This window comes from Onychomys torridus, chromosome 15, assembly GCF_903995425.1.
Source record: "Onychomys torridus chromosome 15, mOncTor1.1, whole genome shotgun sequence".
Lineage (NCBI taxonomy): Eukaryota > Metazoa > Chordata > Mammalia > Rodentia > Cricetidae > Onychomys > Onychomys torridus.
The window spans coordinates 35,786,182-35,803,489 of NC_050457.1; the positions used below are offsets into that span (position 1 = coordinate 35,786,182).

The 17,308-nt window shown below is 44.5% G+C and overlaps 1 protein-coding gene across 4 annotated transcripts in view; it reads left to right on the forward strand.

Annotated features, from left to right (window-relative positions):
- Positions 1–17,308, forward strand: part of Ankrd55 (ankyrin repeat domain 55) — a 96,517-nt gene that overhangs the window by 58,847 nt on the left and 20,362 nt on the right. For all 4 annotated transcript variants that reach the window (XM_036207185.1, XM_036207186.1, XM_036207187.1 and 1 more), the window contains exon 8: positions 9,604–9,788. In XM_036207185.1, the coding sequence (XP_036063078.1) occupies positions 9,604–9,788 (185 nt within the window). The remainder of the gene's footprint in view (positions 1–9,603; positions 9,789–17,308) is intronic.

Consider the following 17,308-nt stretch of genomic DNA (forward strand, 5'->3'; position numbering starts at 1 on the left):
CCCAGCTGTGGTTTCACTCAGTGTTTTCGTGTGGCAGAGGTAGCACCTGGGACTTTCAGGACTCACAGATGTGCCTGAGGTAAGGGGAAAACAGAGCAACTTGGAAACTGCTCTGTTTGTGTGTCTCTCAACTCGGCTTCAGTTAGAGGGCACCGGAGCGAGCCCTGGGCAAAATCACAAAGTGAACCCCACTTGTTTTTGTCGTCCTCACCTGCTGTGGCATCCTCCTACACACTTTCATTATCTAATCATAGGCCTCCCCCTCCCTGCAGGCTCTGTGTGGGGCACTTGGTGATTGCTTCTGGCTAGTTAGGGACTACAGTAGCAACGACTCCAAAGAATCCAGTTCAGCACCAAAGCAACGCCCTGGATATGTCGGTTCTGAGCTTAGATGAAAATGGTATCTGAATTAAGCTTTTCCTGCATATCCCCCCTCAATACCCTCACACTCTGATTCCTGCTTCTGGGCTGTGTGTCCTCTGGAACCCCCCACATGTATCATGTGTCCCCCCCTTCCTCCATCCCAGCCACAGTTTAGTCCCTAAATTAGCTCTTTCAATGAAATGAATCCCCAGCAGGCCTGGCCCAATGGCAGACTCCTGAACTCCATCCCAGACCCTCTGGACGTGAAATCTCTGTCTCTATCCTGGAGGTGGCAGTTTGGCCAAGCCAGAGCAACAACACACTCTGAATTTGCATGACGACCCTGGATTTGATCTAAGGAGAGACACCCACATCTGTGAAGCTTAACTCCAAATATATTGGGAGAGGGAGGCTATGGATGAAATTGTGCATATGACAGCTATGGGATGTGATGGAACTGGAAGAGACAGTCACTTTGTTATGTTCTCTGACTTTCACAGAGTCTTGATTGACGAACTGAGTATTCCACTCTCTAAAATTTAGAGTCTAAATGACTGTGCTATAAACGATATTGCTCCCAGCCTGCCATACTATGAGATTCATCCAAAGAGCTTTTAAGTGTAGTAGAATATTTTAAGGTGTCTTACCTTTGTTTATGTTACATTTGTTTAACTCTGTGAAGCTGTGTTACTGTGCCTGTCTAAAACACCTGGTGGTCTAATAAAGAACTGGCCAATAGCAAAGCAAGAGAAAGGGTAGGTGGGGCTGGCAGGCAGAGAGAATACATAGAGGGAGAAATCTGGAAAGGGAGATCTAGGAATGAGAGAAGGGAAGGACATCAGGGGCCAGTCACCCAGCTACACAACCAGCAAGCCATGGGGTAAGAGTAAGATTTACAGAAGTAAGAGAACGGGGAAAGCCCAGAAAAGATAGGCTGGATAAGTTAAGGAAAGCTGGCGAGAAACAAGCCAAGCTAAGGCTGGGCATTCATAATTAAGAATAAGCCTCAGTGAGTGAATTAATTTGGGAACTGGGTGGTAGACCCCCCTCCCCAAAACAGTAAAAAACAAAACAAAAACCCAACAACATTTAAGTAATAGAGATGCTTAGGCCTAACTCCTAGATTGTTCTCCTTCAAATGTCCTAAGGTGGAGCCTGGGCATGAATATTTATAAGACGACTTCCTTCTCCCAGAAAAGTAAAACGTGCTGCGCCGATTAAGAGCAGCTGTCGTAGAACTCGTGTTAATGGATACCAATATCTCTTCTACCCTTACCTTCCATTTTTGCCTTTTCACCACATTTGTACACATGAATGAAATGCCCCATATATTTGCCCCAGCATGACTCAATAAACTTTCTGGAACATCTACTCTATATCTCGCTCTGGCACTGAAAGTAAAATGAAGAACATAAAGGTTCCTTTTAACCTCCTACAGTGCTATCCAATATCCTATGGGCAGGTGGTATGCACTTGCTTTCATATTTCTAAGGAAAGAGTCCACAGCTTTCTTCAATTACTCGATGACAGATCAACATGTAAAGAATCCTGGCTCAGGGCTGGAGAGATGGCTCAGAGGATAAGAGCACTGATTGCTCTTCCAGAGGTCCTGAGTTCAATTCCCAGCAACCACATGGTGGCTCACAACCATCTGTAATGAGATCTGGTGCCCTCTTCTGGCCTGCAGTCACACAGGCTGTATACATAATAAATAAACCTTTTAAAAATAAATAAATAAAATAAAAAAAGAATCCTGGCTCTGGAGGGCCTGTGTTCCCTCTCCCTCCCATGTGGTTAGTATTGATAGTCAAATTCCTAGGCTCCGCATTCCGCCCCTTACTCTGCAAACACCAGGAGTAACTGTGGAAATCATCCTGGCTGGTCTGTAGTCACTCCTTGCTGCACAGGTTCAGCACTGCACTCCCTTTCAAGTGTTTCCGCATGAATGAGCCTACTTCCCATTGTCATGTATTCCTTTGCTCAACTTCCTGCTTTTCTCTTGACCTGTATAGTGAGATCACATTTAAAGCTACAGCGCTTAGAAATAATTAAGCCTTTGTATTCGACCCAAACAACCAAAGCAGTAAAGATTTGAAACATCGGGCCCAGAAACTAGCTTCAAAGTCTGCTCCTATTTTATAGGTCCCTTATTAACTAGGGATGCACCACAATGGCCATCACCCTCTTTCCTATTCTCCTGTCTGTCTAGAAGATACCACTGTGTGGCTATAGCTAACAGAAGCTTGTTACTTGCTGTCTGTGATAATCTTACTAAGTGTCACTCCGGACCCACAGGGCCATGCTCTCACCTCCCTGTGATGATACTAGCTTATCAGGCATCTCTGCCTCATATCCCTCTACAGTCAAGCACAGAGTGACACCCCCTTGATCTAATTACCTCTTAAATGGCCCATTGGTCAGTACCCTTACATTGGCAGTGGAAGGCTAGGGGATGGTATCAGTTGGTAAAATGGTTGCTGTGGAAGCCTGAGGACCAGAGTTGGAATCCCCAGCATCACACCGAGTGGAGTGAGATGGAGTAAAACCTCTGAAAATGTGAGCCCAAATAGCCCCTTCCTCCAGGTTGTTTTTCTTATGTATTTGTCACAAGGACAGACTTGACTCACACAACGCATAGGAGTCTATTTCCAGGGTATCTGCTCTTTTCTGGAGATCTGTTTCTTCTCTTCCCTTGTCAGTACCAGACTGCCTTGACAATTGTAGATAACAGTAAGTCTTTAAGTGGGCTATCAGTCCTCCAACTTTACTCTTATTCCTCAGTGTTCTGTTGTCTTTTCTGGGTGTTTTGCTTCTTCGTGTAAACCTCAGAGTCAATTGATCAGTATTTATACATTGAATCTGAAGAACATTTTGTACACCAATCAATGATTCCCCCTTTCCTCCTCCTGCCACCCCCAGCCTCCCCCTCCCAACCCCCCCACTCCCCCCAACAAGAAGGCAAGACCTCCCATGAGGAGGCACATCCAGTAGAGGCAAGTCCAAGACCCTCCCCGTGCCTCAAGGCTGCATAAGTAGTGGGCTCCAAAAAGTCCGCTCATGCACCAGGGATGGAGTCTGTCTGATTCTACCACCAGGGGTCCCCCAAGCAGATCAAGCTACACAACTATCTCACCATACAGAGGGCCTAGTCCAGTCCCATGCAGGCTCCATAGCCATTGATCCAAATTTCATGAGTTCCCACTAGTTTGGTTTGGTCATCTCTGCAGGTTTTCCCATCATGAACCTGATGCACTTGCTCACAGAATCCCTCCTCTCTCCTGACTGGACTCCTGGAGCTTTGCCTGGTGTCTGGATGTGGTTCTCTGCATCTGCTTCTATCAGTCACTGGAGAAAAGCTCTGTGATGACAGTTAGGGTATTCACCAATCTGATCTCTGGGGCAAGCCAGTTCAGTTCAGGTGCCCTCTCTACTATTTCTAATAGTCCAAGCTGGGGTCAACCCTGGGGATTCCTGGGAATTTACCGAGCACCAGGATTCTCCCTATCCCCATGATGTCTCCCTCTATCATGGTATCTCTTTCACTGCTTTCCCATTCCATCCCTGTTCTAGCTCAACTGTCCTGTTCCCTTATGGTCTCATCCTCCATCCCCTATCCTCCCTTACCCACCCCTCATCCCCAGTTTACTCAGGGGATCTCATCTATTTCCCCTTCAGGGCGATCCATGAGTCCCACTTTGGGTCTTCCTTGTTAGGTAGCTTCTCTGGAGTTGTGGGTTGTAGTCTGGTTGTCCTTTGCTTTATATCTAGTGTCCACTTATGAGTGAGTACATACCATGTTTGTCCTTCTAAGTCTGGGTTACCTCACTCAAGATGATATTTTCTAGTTCCATCCATTTGCCTGCAAATTTTATGATGTCATTGTTTTTCCTCTGCTGAGTAATACTCCCTTGTGTATAAGTACCACATTTCCTTAATGGAAAAGAGGTCTTGACAACACTTAGTCTTTCCCAACCATGATCATGGAATAACGTTCTATTTGTTTAGTTTAAGTATTTTGTGCTGAGGGTTCTAACATACATGGCATTTTTTTTTACGTGTATGGGTGTTTTGCCTGCGTGTATACCTGTGCACCATGCTCATGCCTGTTGTGTGTGGAGGCCTGTAGTCCTAGTGCTGGGGAGGCAGAGACAGGAAGACACCTGGTGCTCACTGGCCAACTAACTAATCTTGCTGAGTGAGTGAGCTCCATGTTCAATGACAGGCCCTGTCTCAGAAAACAAGGTAGAGAATGACAGAGAAAGACACTCAACCTCCGGCCCCCCATATGCACACATACGAGTGTGCACCAGTACACATATACAGGCATACACTATCCATTCCGTATCCATCTATCCATCCATTCATCCATCATCACTATCTCTCCCTCTCCCTCCCTCCTTCTCTCTCACACATACAAACACAAACAAATGACATTAGATTGGAAATTAAATTTCAGAATGAGTTTTATCAGAGACAAACCACATCAAAAACAATAGTTTCTAATTTCACATTCTATTTGTTCATTGCCAATATATAGAAAAACAACTTTGTCTTTTGTATAATATGTGTCTTATATTCTGAAAACATGTTACATTTGTTTCTTAGTTTCAGGGCTTTGAGTTCCTGTCTGTCTTTTCAAACATTCTACCTGGACAACCACAATTAGACACAAGAAGTCGTTACAGCTCTTCCTTCCTAGTCATCCCCCTTTTCCTCCATTCTCCTGTCTTATTGCAGTACTGAGGACTCTGGCCCCCAGAGGACTATCTGAGAACAGTCCGATTCTAATAGTTCAGTGGTACTGCATGCATTCCTTCCTCCCTCTGGTTAGCCTGGAGCCCATTCTCCAGTGCTTACTCTGCAGCCTCACTATCTCCATTCCTGTCTTGTTTGTCTGGCTACAGCACAACATAAAAATACTCGAGACTTTAAGGGGACGTGACTAAGGCACAGACACTACCACAGCACAGCGGCCTCTGCTTTTTATACTCACTAGCACATGATGAGTGATGTTGATATCCCCTCATACAAGGTAGGACGAATAACAGACTTTCCGGTAAAAGGAAGGTGCCATAAAACTTATGTTGCATTAGTAACCATCCTTGTTGCTATGACAAGGCAACTTGAGGATAAAAGAGTTAGTTTTGGCTTGACGTTTAAGGGGATGCAGTGCTTGGTAAAAGGAAGAATGTGGGCAGGAGCTGGAGGCAGTTGGTCACATGGCATCCGCAGTCAGGAAGTAGAGAGAGATGAATGCTGGTGCTCAGCTCCCTTTCTCCTTTTTATTCAGTTCTGGGACTCCACCCATGGCATAGTGCTGCTCACATTCAGGGTGAGTCTACCTGTTGGTTAAGCGGCGACGGACGCTATGGCTGGCCGCTGCCCGCGGCGGCCATGGCGACAGAAGAGAGCGCTGGATGCTGGGGTGGTGGAAGAATCACGAGCCAAGGTTACCTTTTTAGAGCTTTATTAGGAGAGGGAGAGAGAGAGAGAGAGAGAGAGAGAACGTGGAAGACAGAGGGAATACGAGGGAGAGGAAGAGACCGGAGGAAGGGCACGCCTACTTTTTAGGCTGGGACACTGTCGCAGGTTGATGACATAATAAGGACATAATCCTTACACTACCACCCTCTTAAACTTCTATGGAAGCATCATCACAGACACACCCGGAGATGTGTTTCCATGCCAATGTGATGGTTTTTAGTCCAGTCAAGTTGATAACGAAGAGTAGACTTTATAGTGCCCCAGACATATGCTGATAATGAACTAACTGGTCACACAGCCTCCCAGTGAACATCTTTCGAAGGACACTGCCTTAGTCACTGTTCTATAGCTGTGATGAAACCCCATGGCCAAGGCAGTTTTTACAAAAGAAAGCATTGAATTGGGGGCTGGCTTACAGTTTCAGAGGGTCACTGTGGAGGGGTGCATGACAGCAGGCAGGTGGACATGGTACTGGAGCAACAGCTAGGAACTTACATCCTAATTCACAGGCATGAGGTAGAGAGACAGAGACAGAGAGAGAGAACACAAGACTGAACCTGGTTTGGGCTTTGGAAACCTCAAAGCCTACTCCAAGTGGCTTACCTCCTCCAGCAAGTCCTCATCTTCTTACCCTTCCAAAACAGTTCCACCAACTGGGGACCAAGCATTCAAATATATGAGCCTATGGAGGCCCTCCTCATTCAAACTGCTATGGGCATCTGAAATAAAAGGAGTCCACAGTCAGGATATTCGAATTTTGGTTTTGTTTTTTACATGTAGCAAATTCAGCTTTGTCTTTGGCAAGCCTTCTTCTGAGTCCAGCCCTTCTCCAGTGCTCTCTGCTCATAAGGGATAAAGAGAAAACAACTAGAACACAACAGTTCTTAGAGCACGTGAAGGCAACATGACGATGGTTACCCACCAAAGCAAATAAATACAAGACAATCCATAACACCGATCTAGCCTCCCAGTGCAGAATCCAAGCGCTCAAGAACAGGCTATGTGTGATCTTGTTGCCCCCTGGTGTGAGAGCATCCCCACTGGATGTGGACTCAATCTCTGTTGCTCTTATGGTCCCATGCAGGCATTTATACTTCTGCTCTCCTACTTCAGGGTCCCTGTGACCTCCCCACTGTCTGAACCTGCCTTTGCCTGACACCATCCAGAGTGCTGGCAGGGAATGCTGTGTGTCAACCAAAAGATCATCGTCCCTGGTCTTGGCTGGTAACTCAGTGCCTCTGGGGTTCCTCAGATTCTCAGGGGGATATGCCATGGCAACCTTCCTAGGAGAGGCGTTTAAATGCCTCCTGAGTAACTCAGTCCCCAGTTGGCAAGGCTCATCATGATTGCTTCTATGATAGGTCCGAACAGCTGTTCTCATTTTGGCTTCCTCCGTGTGACTATGCGGGGTCCTTTTCTCAAAGATCCAAGGATACAAACTCTCCAGATTCAGTCCTGGCTCAGTTAATTCTGAGCTGTGACCTGGAGCAAATTCCTTAGTCCCTCTTACCTCTGTTCTCTGACCTCTCGACCCACCTCCCAGGGCTTGTTGTTTTGAGTGGTTTAGGAAGGAACTAAGCAGTAAGCTTTCGCTTCAGGCACACAGCTATCGCCATTATTTCTGAGGAAAGCTCACAAAGAAAATGAAGCTGCAAGTGCTAATGTTGTATGTGAGATCCAGGAGCAGGCAGAGAAAGGAATCATCTGGAAAAAAAACGCACAACAAGAGGCAGGTTGGGAGAAAAGTGTAAAGTGAGGTGAGATGTCTTGCCTGTCCTCGCTCAGAGGGGTGGCCTATGGTATTCCAGCTTCCGAGACACATGGGACAAGTTGGGCAGATTTCAGAAGGGGCAGACGCAGGCGTCCTAGGCTGCAGCCACTGCTGATTCCTCCTAAAGGTCAGGCGAGGAAGAGAGAGAGGTGAGGTGTGTCCTTTTGTTTTTCCATCTGTCCTTAATGCCCCTCTCCTACAAAGAGGGGAGACTGTTCTGCCCTTTGAATCACCTTGGCAACCTGAAGGCCTTTTCTCTTCCAGGAAATTGTAAACAAAACAAATTCCCCAAGCTGGCACGGCTTCTCTGTTTTCCTTCTCCGGGAGCTGGTACTTTCCAAGAAAAATGTCTCTTGACTGTTTTCAACTGTATTCCAGATCCCTTCAAAATGCATTGAGTAATATATGAATGACTCTAGAAAAAAAATTATAAAAAAGCCCCATATCTATGTGTTCAGGTTAGCAGGCTTCTTGTGACAAGCAGGCACAGCATACAAATAGGGGATGGAGTTATAGCCAAGTCATGTATAATAGAGGCTAGATGGAAAGAGGAAAGGGATGTAAGAAGTCAAGTGAGAGAAAGAGAAAGATCTGCTTTCCAGTTACGTGACCAAGGCCCTTGAGGGAGCCCTTTGCCTGAGACACCCAAGACACAGTGTTCTGTGGTCAGCACCTTGAATTTATCAGTTTGTTTTACAAGTCAAGTCAGATTAGGCAATGGAGCCTGCATACACAAAATTCTACCCCTCAAACTCCTGTGTCAGGAGCCCAACTCTTGCCCAGCCTCTGCCACTGCCCTCTGCTCTGGTGGTGGGGATAACGGGTGGGGGTGGGGCTTTCCCTGGAGGTAGTGGGGTGGGGTGGGGCGCTTTCTCTGTTCTGTGGGAGGGAAAAGCTCAGCAAGTTACAGGATGGATCCTGGGCACCTGGAAGGATCTGGAGGTGTGGTAGAAATCTCCAACCCAAGGAGCAACTCCAAGTCACCATGCCAGACTGAGGAACAAGCTTTTCCTCTGCAGCCTTGTGTAATGACACAAGGCTCCTCCTCCTCATTGTGTTAATGTTGAATTTAAGTGTACAAGCGTCCTTGTCCAGTGACACGAGGAAGTCAAAGGAGCAGATCCAGTGAGCAATTTGTTGTCTAGGTGACCCATCTGTCAGGCCACCTCTGACGTCAGTTGACGTTGGTCATCAAGTCCACCATCAGTCCACCAGGTGTGGAACACACAAGCCCCGACTGAAACAAAACTCCTGGCAGAGAACTGAGATAAATGGAAATTTGTTGAAGAAATTAAACACAAATTATAGGTAGCCTTGTTTGGGATTCGGTTTCTGCACTGGCCCCAACAGAGCAGACCAAAAGTCAAAATGAGTGACCACACTTAAGTTCCATGTCACGAAAGCCAAGCTGTAGTTGTCTGAACTTCTGAGAAGCCAGGAGACACACACACACACACACACACACACACACACACACACACACACACACACACAGAGAGAGAGAGAGAGAGAGAGAGAGGTCATAGCAAAGTTCTCCACATGTGGTTTGCCACCTGATCAGGAAGTTCACTTCTTTTTAACTTTGTATCCTTCCAAGCCTGCCTCACCCATCACAAAACTATAAACTTACTTAAAACATTGTGAGAATTTCTTTTTTTTTTTTTGCAAATTTTTTGGGGGATAATTTATGTCGTTCAAGAATGAAAACTTATGATACCGTAGTCATGCTGGAATGTCAAAGGACTGGACATGCCTACAAGTACTCGGCAAGCTGGTATAAACTAAGGGTCTCTGGGTCCTCATCTTCTAGGGAAATGATCACTCCTTTCTTCTTCTTTGTTTCTGGTTTTTGTTTGTTTGTTTGTTTGTTTGTTTTTGTCTTTAACCATCCTCTATCTTTCAAAGCATCCCCCCCCCTCCCATCTCTCTCTCACCACGCATGCACAGGGTTGTTCTTGATAGGCTTTCTCTGGCTCTTTTTTCAGAGTGGAAATAGAGTTCTGTGCTCCATCATTCTGAGTCACCATCAGGGACCGTCCATTATCAACTGTGACGACGAGAGTGGAAAGACCTGTGTCCATATCGCAGCAGCTTCGGGTTTCGGCGACATTATTACCGATCTGGCAAAAGTCCCTGAGTGTAACCTGCAGGCTCTGGATATGGATGACAGGTATCCATGGCAACTCAGAGAGTGTTGGGAACCACCAGTCATCTTCCCCTAATGTCAATCTTAAAATAAAGACATCGAAGGCGCCATCCTTTCCGCCTATAATCTCACTGCTGGTAACACAGGTGTCTGTGACACGCCTCGGTCTATTTTAGTAAGAGGAGGAAAAATCATTGTTGGGAACAGAAGTCATGACTATGTACTGTCAGATTTTCCACTTTTCACTGAATATCAGCAGTGTTCTCAGAAGGCTTTCTATTGAACTGACTAATGGAGTTTGTATTTCCTTCTTCTCTCCTGAGTTATATCATATGCCCATAATTTCCTATCCAGAGTGTGAGATAAGGGACGAGGGGCCTTGTAATTAAAAAACATGGGCCTTACTAATGAGGCTTTTTTTTTTCAGTCATTGATGATATATTTGCTGGAAAAGGAAACTGGGTCCAGAAAGGGAAAATGATTTGTCTCAGGGGTCATTAGTAATGGAGTAAAGGACTGTACCTGCGTCTTATAAATGTAGCGCTCATCACCTCCGATGACGTGCTTACTAACCTTTGTTTAGTTTAGGCATTGAGTCTCGGGAAATGCAGGAAAAAAAATAACAATTAGCAAAACTGTTGAAAATAAGTGTAAGAATTACAAACTATCTTAGTGTGTGTATTCACCATTTTCTGTTAAAGTGAGAACTGAGGGCATGAAAATCTTAGAAGTCCCATAAGAGTATCCCCTCCCATATCTGAAATTGTTTCAGCGCGCGCGTGCGTGCGTGCGTGCGTGCGTGCGTGTGTGTGTGTGTGTGTGTGTGTGGTGTCTTGCCTTCTACATGGGTCTTGGGAGCTGGAGGTGGCTAACCTGATGATTTTAATTAAAATTGAAAGATGCTTTTTCCTAAGAGCAGGCATTGACCCTGAGAAGGTAAGAAAGGGGATGTTAGTAACACTGGGCGAGAATTCTTGTAAAAGAGCCATAAAGAGAACGGAATCCATTGTAGCATTAAGAGATGAAAGGAAGTTTGTCTAATTCAAAAGGCAGCTTCTACAAAAGCAGCTCCCTCTCCATTTTGCAGGACCAACATTTAACAAAGAAAACCCATTTTCCTGAGCTTCCGGGAAGGAAACAAACCCAGAGAGGAGAATCAGTACAGAACATTAGGCTGGATGAGAAGGGAAGTGTAGTTTCTAGGAGCCCCCTCCCGCAAACACCCCCCCCTCACCTCCAAACCACTGAGTAAGCCATACACGCACCTCTATCTATTCTCACGTTGAACATAAAACTCTGGCTTTTCCGTGAAACTGTGAGTTTCTGTTAATAATTGAACTGTTCAAAAGCATCACAGGCTTAAAGGCATCTCCATCTCTGTGACTTCTGTCCTTTCTTTTCCTTTTTCCAAAGGAAGATTTTGTGGGAAGAGAAGAAAAATAAGATCGTGATGAAGAGGTGTGCAGATGGGGGAGGGGTTTGGAGAACTAGCCTGTCTATTAGTTAGTGTACAGAAAACAGGCAAGGTGATGGACCCTGGAACCCTAGCCCCCAGGAGGCTGAGGAAGGAGATTTACAAGTTAGAGGCTAACATGGGCTACATCATGGGCTATGGAATAAGACTGTCTCAAAAACACCCCATTTTTTTTTAATGGCCAGCAGCAGGATGGCTCAGGAGATAAAGGCACTCGTCACCATGTCAGTAAACTGAGATATATATATATATGAAGGGGAAACTAACTCCCACAAAGTTATCCTCTGGTCTCCATACAAGTGCCATGGTACACAAGAATGCACAGACACATCCACACACAATAAATAAATGTAGGGAAAAAACTAAGTCACGTAATACATGTACGGTATTTTAAATACCATGGTACTCACCTAAGACTAAGGACAAATCACAAATAACACAGAAGCAGCCTCCATGTTTTAAATGTCCCGAATTTCATCAGTCTATGAGATCATAATTCACTCCCATAAACAACCCATTTCTCTCCAGGGAGGACAGTCTATTATTGGATTCTGCATATTTCTGGCAACTCTCCTGAGATGTTTACAGGTTTCACAAATCAACCCTGAGGTTCTGACAGCTGGAGCAGCCCTGCACCCTTCCACCCATCATCCCTCACCACGCAGGGATCCCCTCATCACCCAGTGTTGGTCTTTGCTCAGTCACAGAGGTCCTGACCGTCCACTCCTCATTGCAATGGCTGAGGCCAGCTTGTAGGACATCCCGCAGCCTTGAGATAGGAAAGAAAATGCAGCTCAGTCAACACAGCATCTGTGTCACAAATGTGCCTCAGTGTGTAAGTCAGAGGTTGTCAATGTGCGCCCTTGTCTCTCTGTACCCTTCCCACAATGGCTAGAGGAATTAAAACAGCTGGTCTTAGCAAGTGTGAGGCCAGGTTTATTTCACAAACTTTCAAAGTGAATTGTTGCATGTTGGTAAGCCTCCATCAACTGAATTCACTGGCAATTTCCCTCTAAATGGAGAGAATTATCTGCTGTTGCCTCATCTTGTAAAATATTGTCTAGAGAGCTCTTTTATGAAAATGAAACAAATCTTACCTGTAACATCTGATAGGTCACTGTACATTCATACACACAGTATGAGGTCACTGTACATTCAGATACACAGTGTGATAGGTCACTGCACATTCAGACAGTGTGATAGGTCACTGCACATTCAGACAGTGTGATAAGTCATTGCATATTTAGATACACAGTGTGATAGATGACTGCATATTCAGATACATGTGTGATAGGTCACTGAGCATTCAGACACACAGTGTAATAGTTCACTGCGCATTTAGATACACAGTGTGATAGGGCACTGCACATTCAGATACACAGTGTGATAGATAGGTCACTGCACATTCAGACACACAGTGTGATAGTCACTGCACATTCATATACACAGTGTGATAGGTCACTGCACATTCAGACACACAGTGTGATAGATAGGTCACTGCATATTCAGATACATAGTATGATAGATCACTGCACACTCAGACACACAGTATGATAGGTCACTGCGCATTCAGACACACAGTGTGATAGGTCACTGCGCATTCAGTCACACAGTGTGATAGGTCACTGTATTGATGATAAATTGCCCTCTATGGTGTCATAATGTGGAAATGGGAGTTAACACACAGAGAACACAATCTGAGTATGGGGACCAAGTGGCCACACAATGTACGTAGACACTCTCTACATACTTGGGTCCAAGGCCCTTCTCTGCCCACCTCCAGGTGCTCCCATGCTTGAGGATCATTTGGCTCTCTCCTTCATGCCCTTCTGCCAAGAGCCTAGGTCCTAGAACAAGGCCCAGGAGAGGCCTGCCATCCTGTGCCCTTCCTTGCTGGCCCAGGACTGCTTCCTTTCCTGGCTGAGAAACAGGAAGCTTGGTAATTTTCTGCAAGGGAGACCTCATTCGTAGAAATGACACTACGTTGCCTTCCTAATCCCAGTTCTTAAGGGAGTCGGGGGAGAAACCAGAACCTGATAGTGTGGCAGTTCATCATCCAAAAATATGGCCTATCCAATCTCAACTAAAACTATAGTAGATTCAGGTGTCTGGTCCCTTTACACGGTATTTTCCAGAAGCCTAATGTCCATGGCTACTCATCACCTCTGCCTAAAGGCCACGGCTACTCATCACCTCTGATCTGATTGACATTTCCAAGCAATTACAAGTCTACAATCTCCAAGCCCACATGAGCACAGGACAACATGTAGCTACAGCTAAGGGAGAAGTTATTTATTTACAGTGAATATACTCTGCAGTGTATACAGAGATACGACGCTCTCACTCCACGCCCACCCAAGGGGAACTCTATATACACATTAGCTAAGCTAGAGACTCCAACTTCTGCTTTAGACAAGAAGTTCTGATGCACACTGGAGCACTTAAAGACCTCCTAGAACAGGGTATCAAAATGAACTATCCAAATTCTTGCTTCTCATGGAGCTTTGAAAAAAAAAAAATCACAGTACACTGTTACCTGGAACTGTTTTGTCCATGATATAATAAAGAGCGTGATGTTGTCCAAGTATCTTTCCAGTGATCATTGGATTGCGACCCTGAAGGAGCTTAGGAGTTACAGTGTGTGCTGTAGGTACAACACAGTGAGTGAAATGCTCTCGTTTTTTCTTAAATGTATGTAAAGCGGATCCAAGGGAAAGAGTGGAATATTCACTATGTCAAGTAATAATGCCTTGACACAACCAAGGCTTCTAGACATTATAAGAATTTTTATTTTCTATAATTTAATTGTTTTTTCCAAGTATGGAAATCTAGAATTGAACCTAGGCCCTCAGTATGCTAGGCAAGCATACTACCATGGAGCTATCACACTAGCCCTATGCTTTCTCAATTCTATCATCTATTTAGACTTGTGGAAAATGTAACCTCCATCTCTTTTGACTGATTATAGAATTTTCACAATACCAAACTATTTAAGAACAGAGGTTGGAGATGGCCCTCTTGATGCTGGTCTGTGTCCTCTCAGGTCTGATGAGCCTCTGCTTTCTCTGAGCTGTACTTGGGAGCATGGCGAGCTTAGGCTACAGGTGATCTTGGCTTGTCACGTGACTCAGACATTACAGGCTCCACCCTCCCAGTAGTTCTACCAAAGAAGCTGAGCTCTGGTGCCTATTGTTGTAAAGCCTGGTAGTCCCTTGTGTTCTTTTGTTTGTTTGTTTTTTGAGACAGGGTTTCTCTGTGTAGCTTTGCACTTTTCCTGGAACTCACTTGGTAGATCAGGCTGGCCTTGAACTCACAGAGATCCACCTGGCTCTGCCTCCTGAGTGCTGGGATTAAAGGCATGCACCACTACCACCCAGCATCCCTTGTATTCTTAACAACCTCTTTTAATGGTAGTGGGGTTCAAATCCAGTGCCTGGCACATGCTAGGCAATTCTCTACTTCTCTACTACTGAGTGACATTCTCAGGCCTTTAGCACCCTGTGTCACATCTGCCTTGACAACTGAGGGAGAATTCTCTGTCCAGGGTTGGGGAGGCCAACTCCCTTTCTATCAGCAGTTAAATATGTTGCCTTTGCGTCAGATCTGTTCCCAGTTCTGAGCCTGGCTTTTGGACACAGGAAAACATGATTTATCATATTTACCCTGCCACACCTCTCCTCTAAGATTAAGTATTAAGTCAACCATGCCTTTAAAGAGAGGGCAGAGGAAAGCAGAAAAGAATATGCAGTCACATTAATAAATGGTGTTGAGAAAAGTGTGCCATGTATTAGAAAAACATATACCCAGAGATTAACACTTACTCTATAACCTAGGCTGGCCTCAAATTTGCAAGCCTCCTGCCTCAGCTTCCTGGATGCTGAAATTATAAATGTGAGCACCATGCCAAACCACATTTCTTATTTTTAATCCAAATATTGACTTTCTTCTTAGTCTATATCCACTAAAAATTTCCTTTTGTGTGCGTGCATATGTGCACATCTATACGTTTTAACGTGGATAGATTATATGTCAACATAAAAAAAAATTCCTAACAATGCCATTGACTCCAACATCAACTCATGTTGCCTTGTTAGAGTGGTACACACTCCCATGCTAAGCCCTGGCAGCCACAGATTAGCTCTCTCTTTAGTTTCTTCTTTTCAGAATGTCACAGAGATGTGACTGTGGGTTGCACGTTCCTTAGCTACCATGCTATGATGGGAAGTGTTTCAGACTTCTGAATTGTTGTAACAAGGCATCTTGAAATGAAGCCAAATCTAAGCATGCAGTGTGTTTAAACACGCAGCCTGGGAGTAATTCTATAAAACATTTTGAGTGCCCTTACACTTTGGCCCTGACTTGTCATACAGGGTCAGACATAGAATTTTCCATTTGTAACATTCAACGTGTCAGTGCTCGGAGAACTTCAGGTTCCAGATTTCTAGGAGAGGGAAGGTCACAGTGGGACCCTTTGAGCCTGGCTGGTATCACTTGGCAGAATACACTTGAGGTTCAGCTCTGCTTTTGCACTCTGGTGGCCTGTTGCTTACGTCATTGAGGCATAGTCCACAGTGTGGAGGAACCACGGTTTATCCATTGACCCCAGGGAGGATGGTGGTTTGCTTCCTTTTGGGGAAGTTATGATCAGTTGCTATAAACATTTGAGAGCAGGATTTCATGTTAATGTAAGTTCTCATTTCTCTACCTAGATATCCAGAAGTGGGATTCCTGGGTCACATAGTACAGGATATTTAATCCCGTAAAACATCCACTAAGATTGCAGGCAAACTCCAGGTCCTCTACATTTTTTTGCTAGCATCGACTATTTATTTTCATAATTTTTACAGGTACGTGGCATCCCCTTGCCATTTTAATTTGCATTTCCCCAGTGACGATTTTGTTATTGTTGATCCAGACTGGCCTGGAATTCACGATGTAGCCCAGGCTGGACTCAGACTCACAGAGATCCTTGTCCTTAACCTCCTGGGTACTAGGACTTCAGGTGTGTGCCATCATGCTGGTTGACAGGTAGTTTTGAGCCTGTGGCACCTCATCCTGAGTGTCTCGCCACCCACACATCTTTTTTTTATGAAATGGCTACTTGATCCTTTGCTGTTTTCCAAGTGAGTTTGTCATCTTATTGTTCAGTTATGTATTGTATGTATGTATTATGGTATGTATTCTACTTATAAGCCTTTTGTGGAACATGTGGTTTGTAAACATTTCTTCCTGTGTTCTGGTTCCTCTGTATTTTATTCAGAAAACACTGGTTTTACAATTTAACAAATGGTTAAGTATTGGTGAATATCTGTCTTCTGGTTATGAAAGGACTTTCTGAACATGAAAGAGATAAAATGCAACGTAATTGAATGTGAATGCTTTCCATTTTTTAATAGAAAATCACTAAAAATTTAAAGATTGGATAAAAAAATTATTGAGGTTTGTATAGATGACCTATAAATGGTCAGTGTCTTTAGTCCGCAAAGAGTTCATTCAAATTAGCAAGAAAAACAGTAATATTGTAATAGAAAAATAGACAATAGAAATTGGTATAGTGGCACATGCCTATAATCCCTGCACTTGGGAAGCTGAGGCAGAAAGAGTATATATTGAAGGTTAGTCCTTGTTATACAGTGAGAACCTACCTTAAAAAAAAAAATAGAAAAAAAAAGGCATTAAGAGTGATTTCAATGAAGAAATTCAAATGGCAAATTTAACCTTACTAGTAAGCAAAGAAATGCAAAGGAAAACATCGAAGTATCATTTTGCCAACTAAATTAACAACGATTTAAAAGATGGTGATATACTCATTGTGCAAGAAGGAGTATGGACTCAGCTGTTAGAGGGTAAACTGAGTCAGCGATCCTGGAAAGCAGGTGGCACTGTGTACAAAGAGCCTTAAAAACCACTCATACTTCCTTCCTCTTCTAGGAAATTCTCAGAAAGGGCAGAGATGGGAGAGCAGACAGAATGCACAGAGGTGGCGGGAAGCATCTTACACACCCTAGCCTCCTAAGCCAGGTTCACACACACCATTTCATACTGTGGATAGCAGTGTCCTCATTCAGCC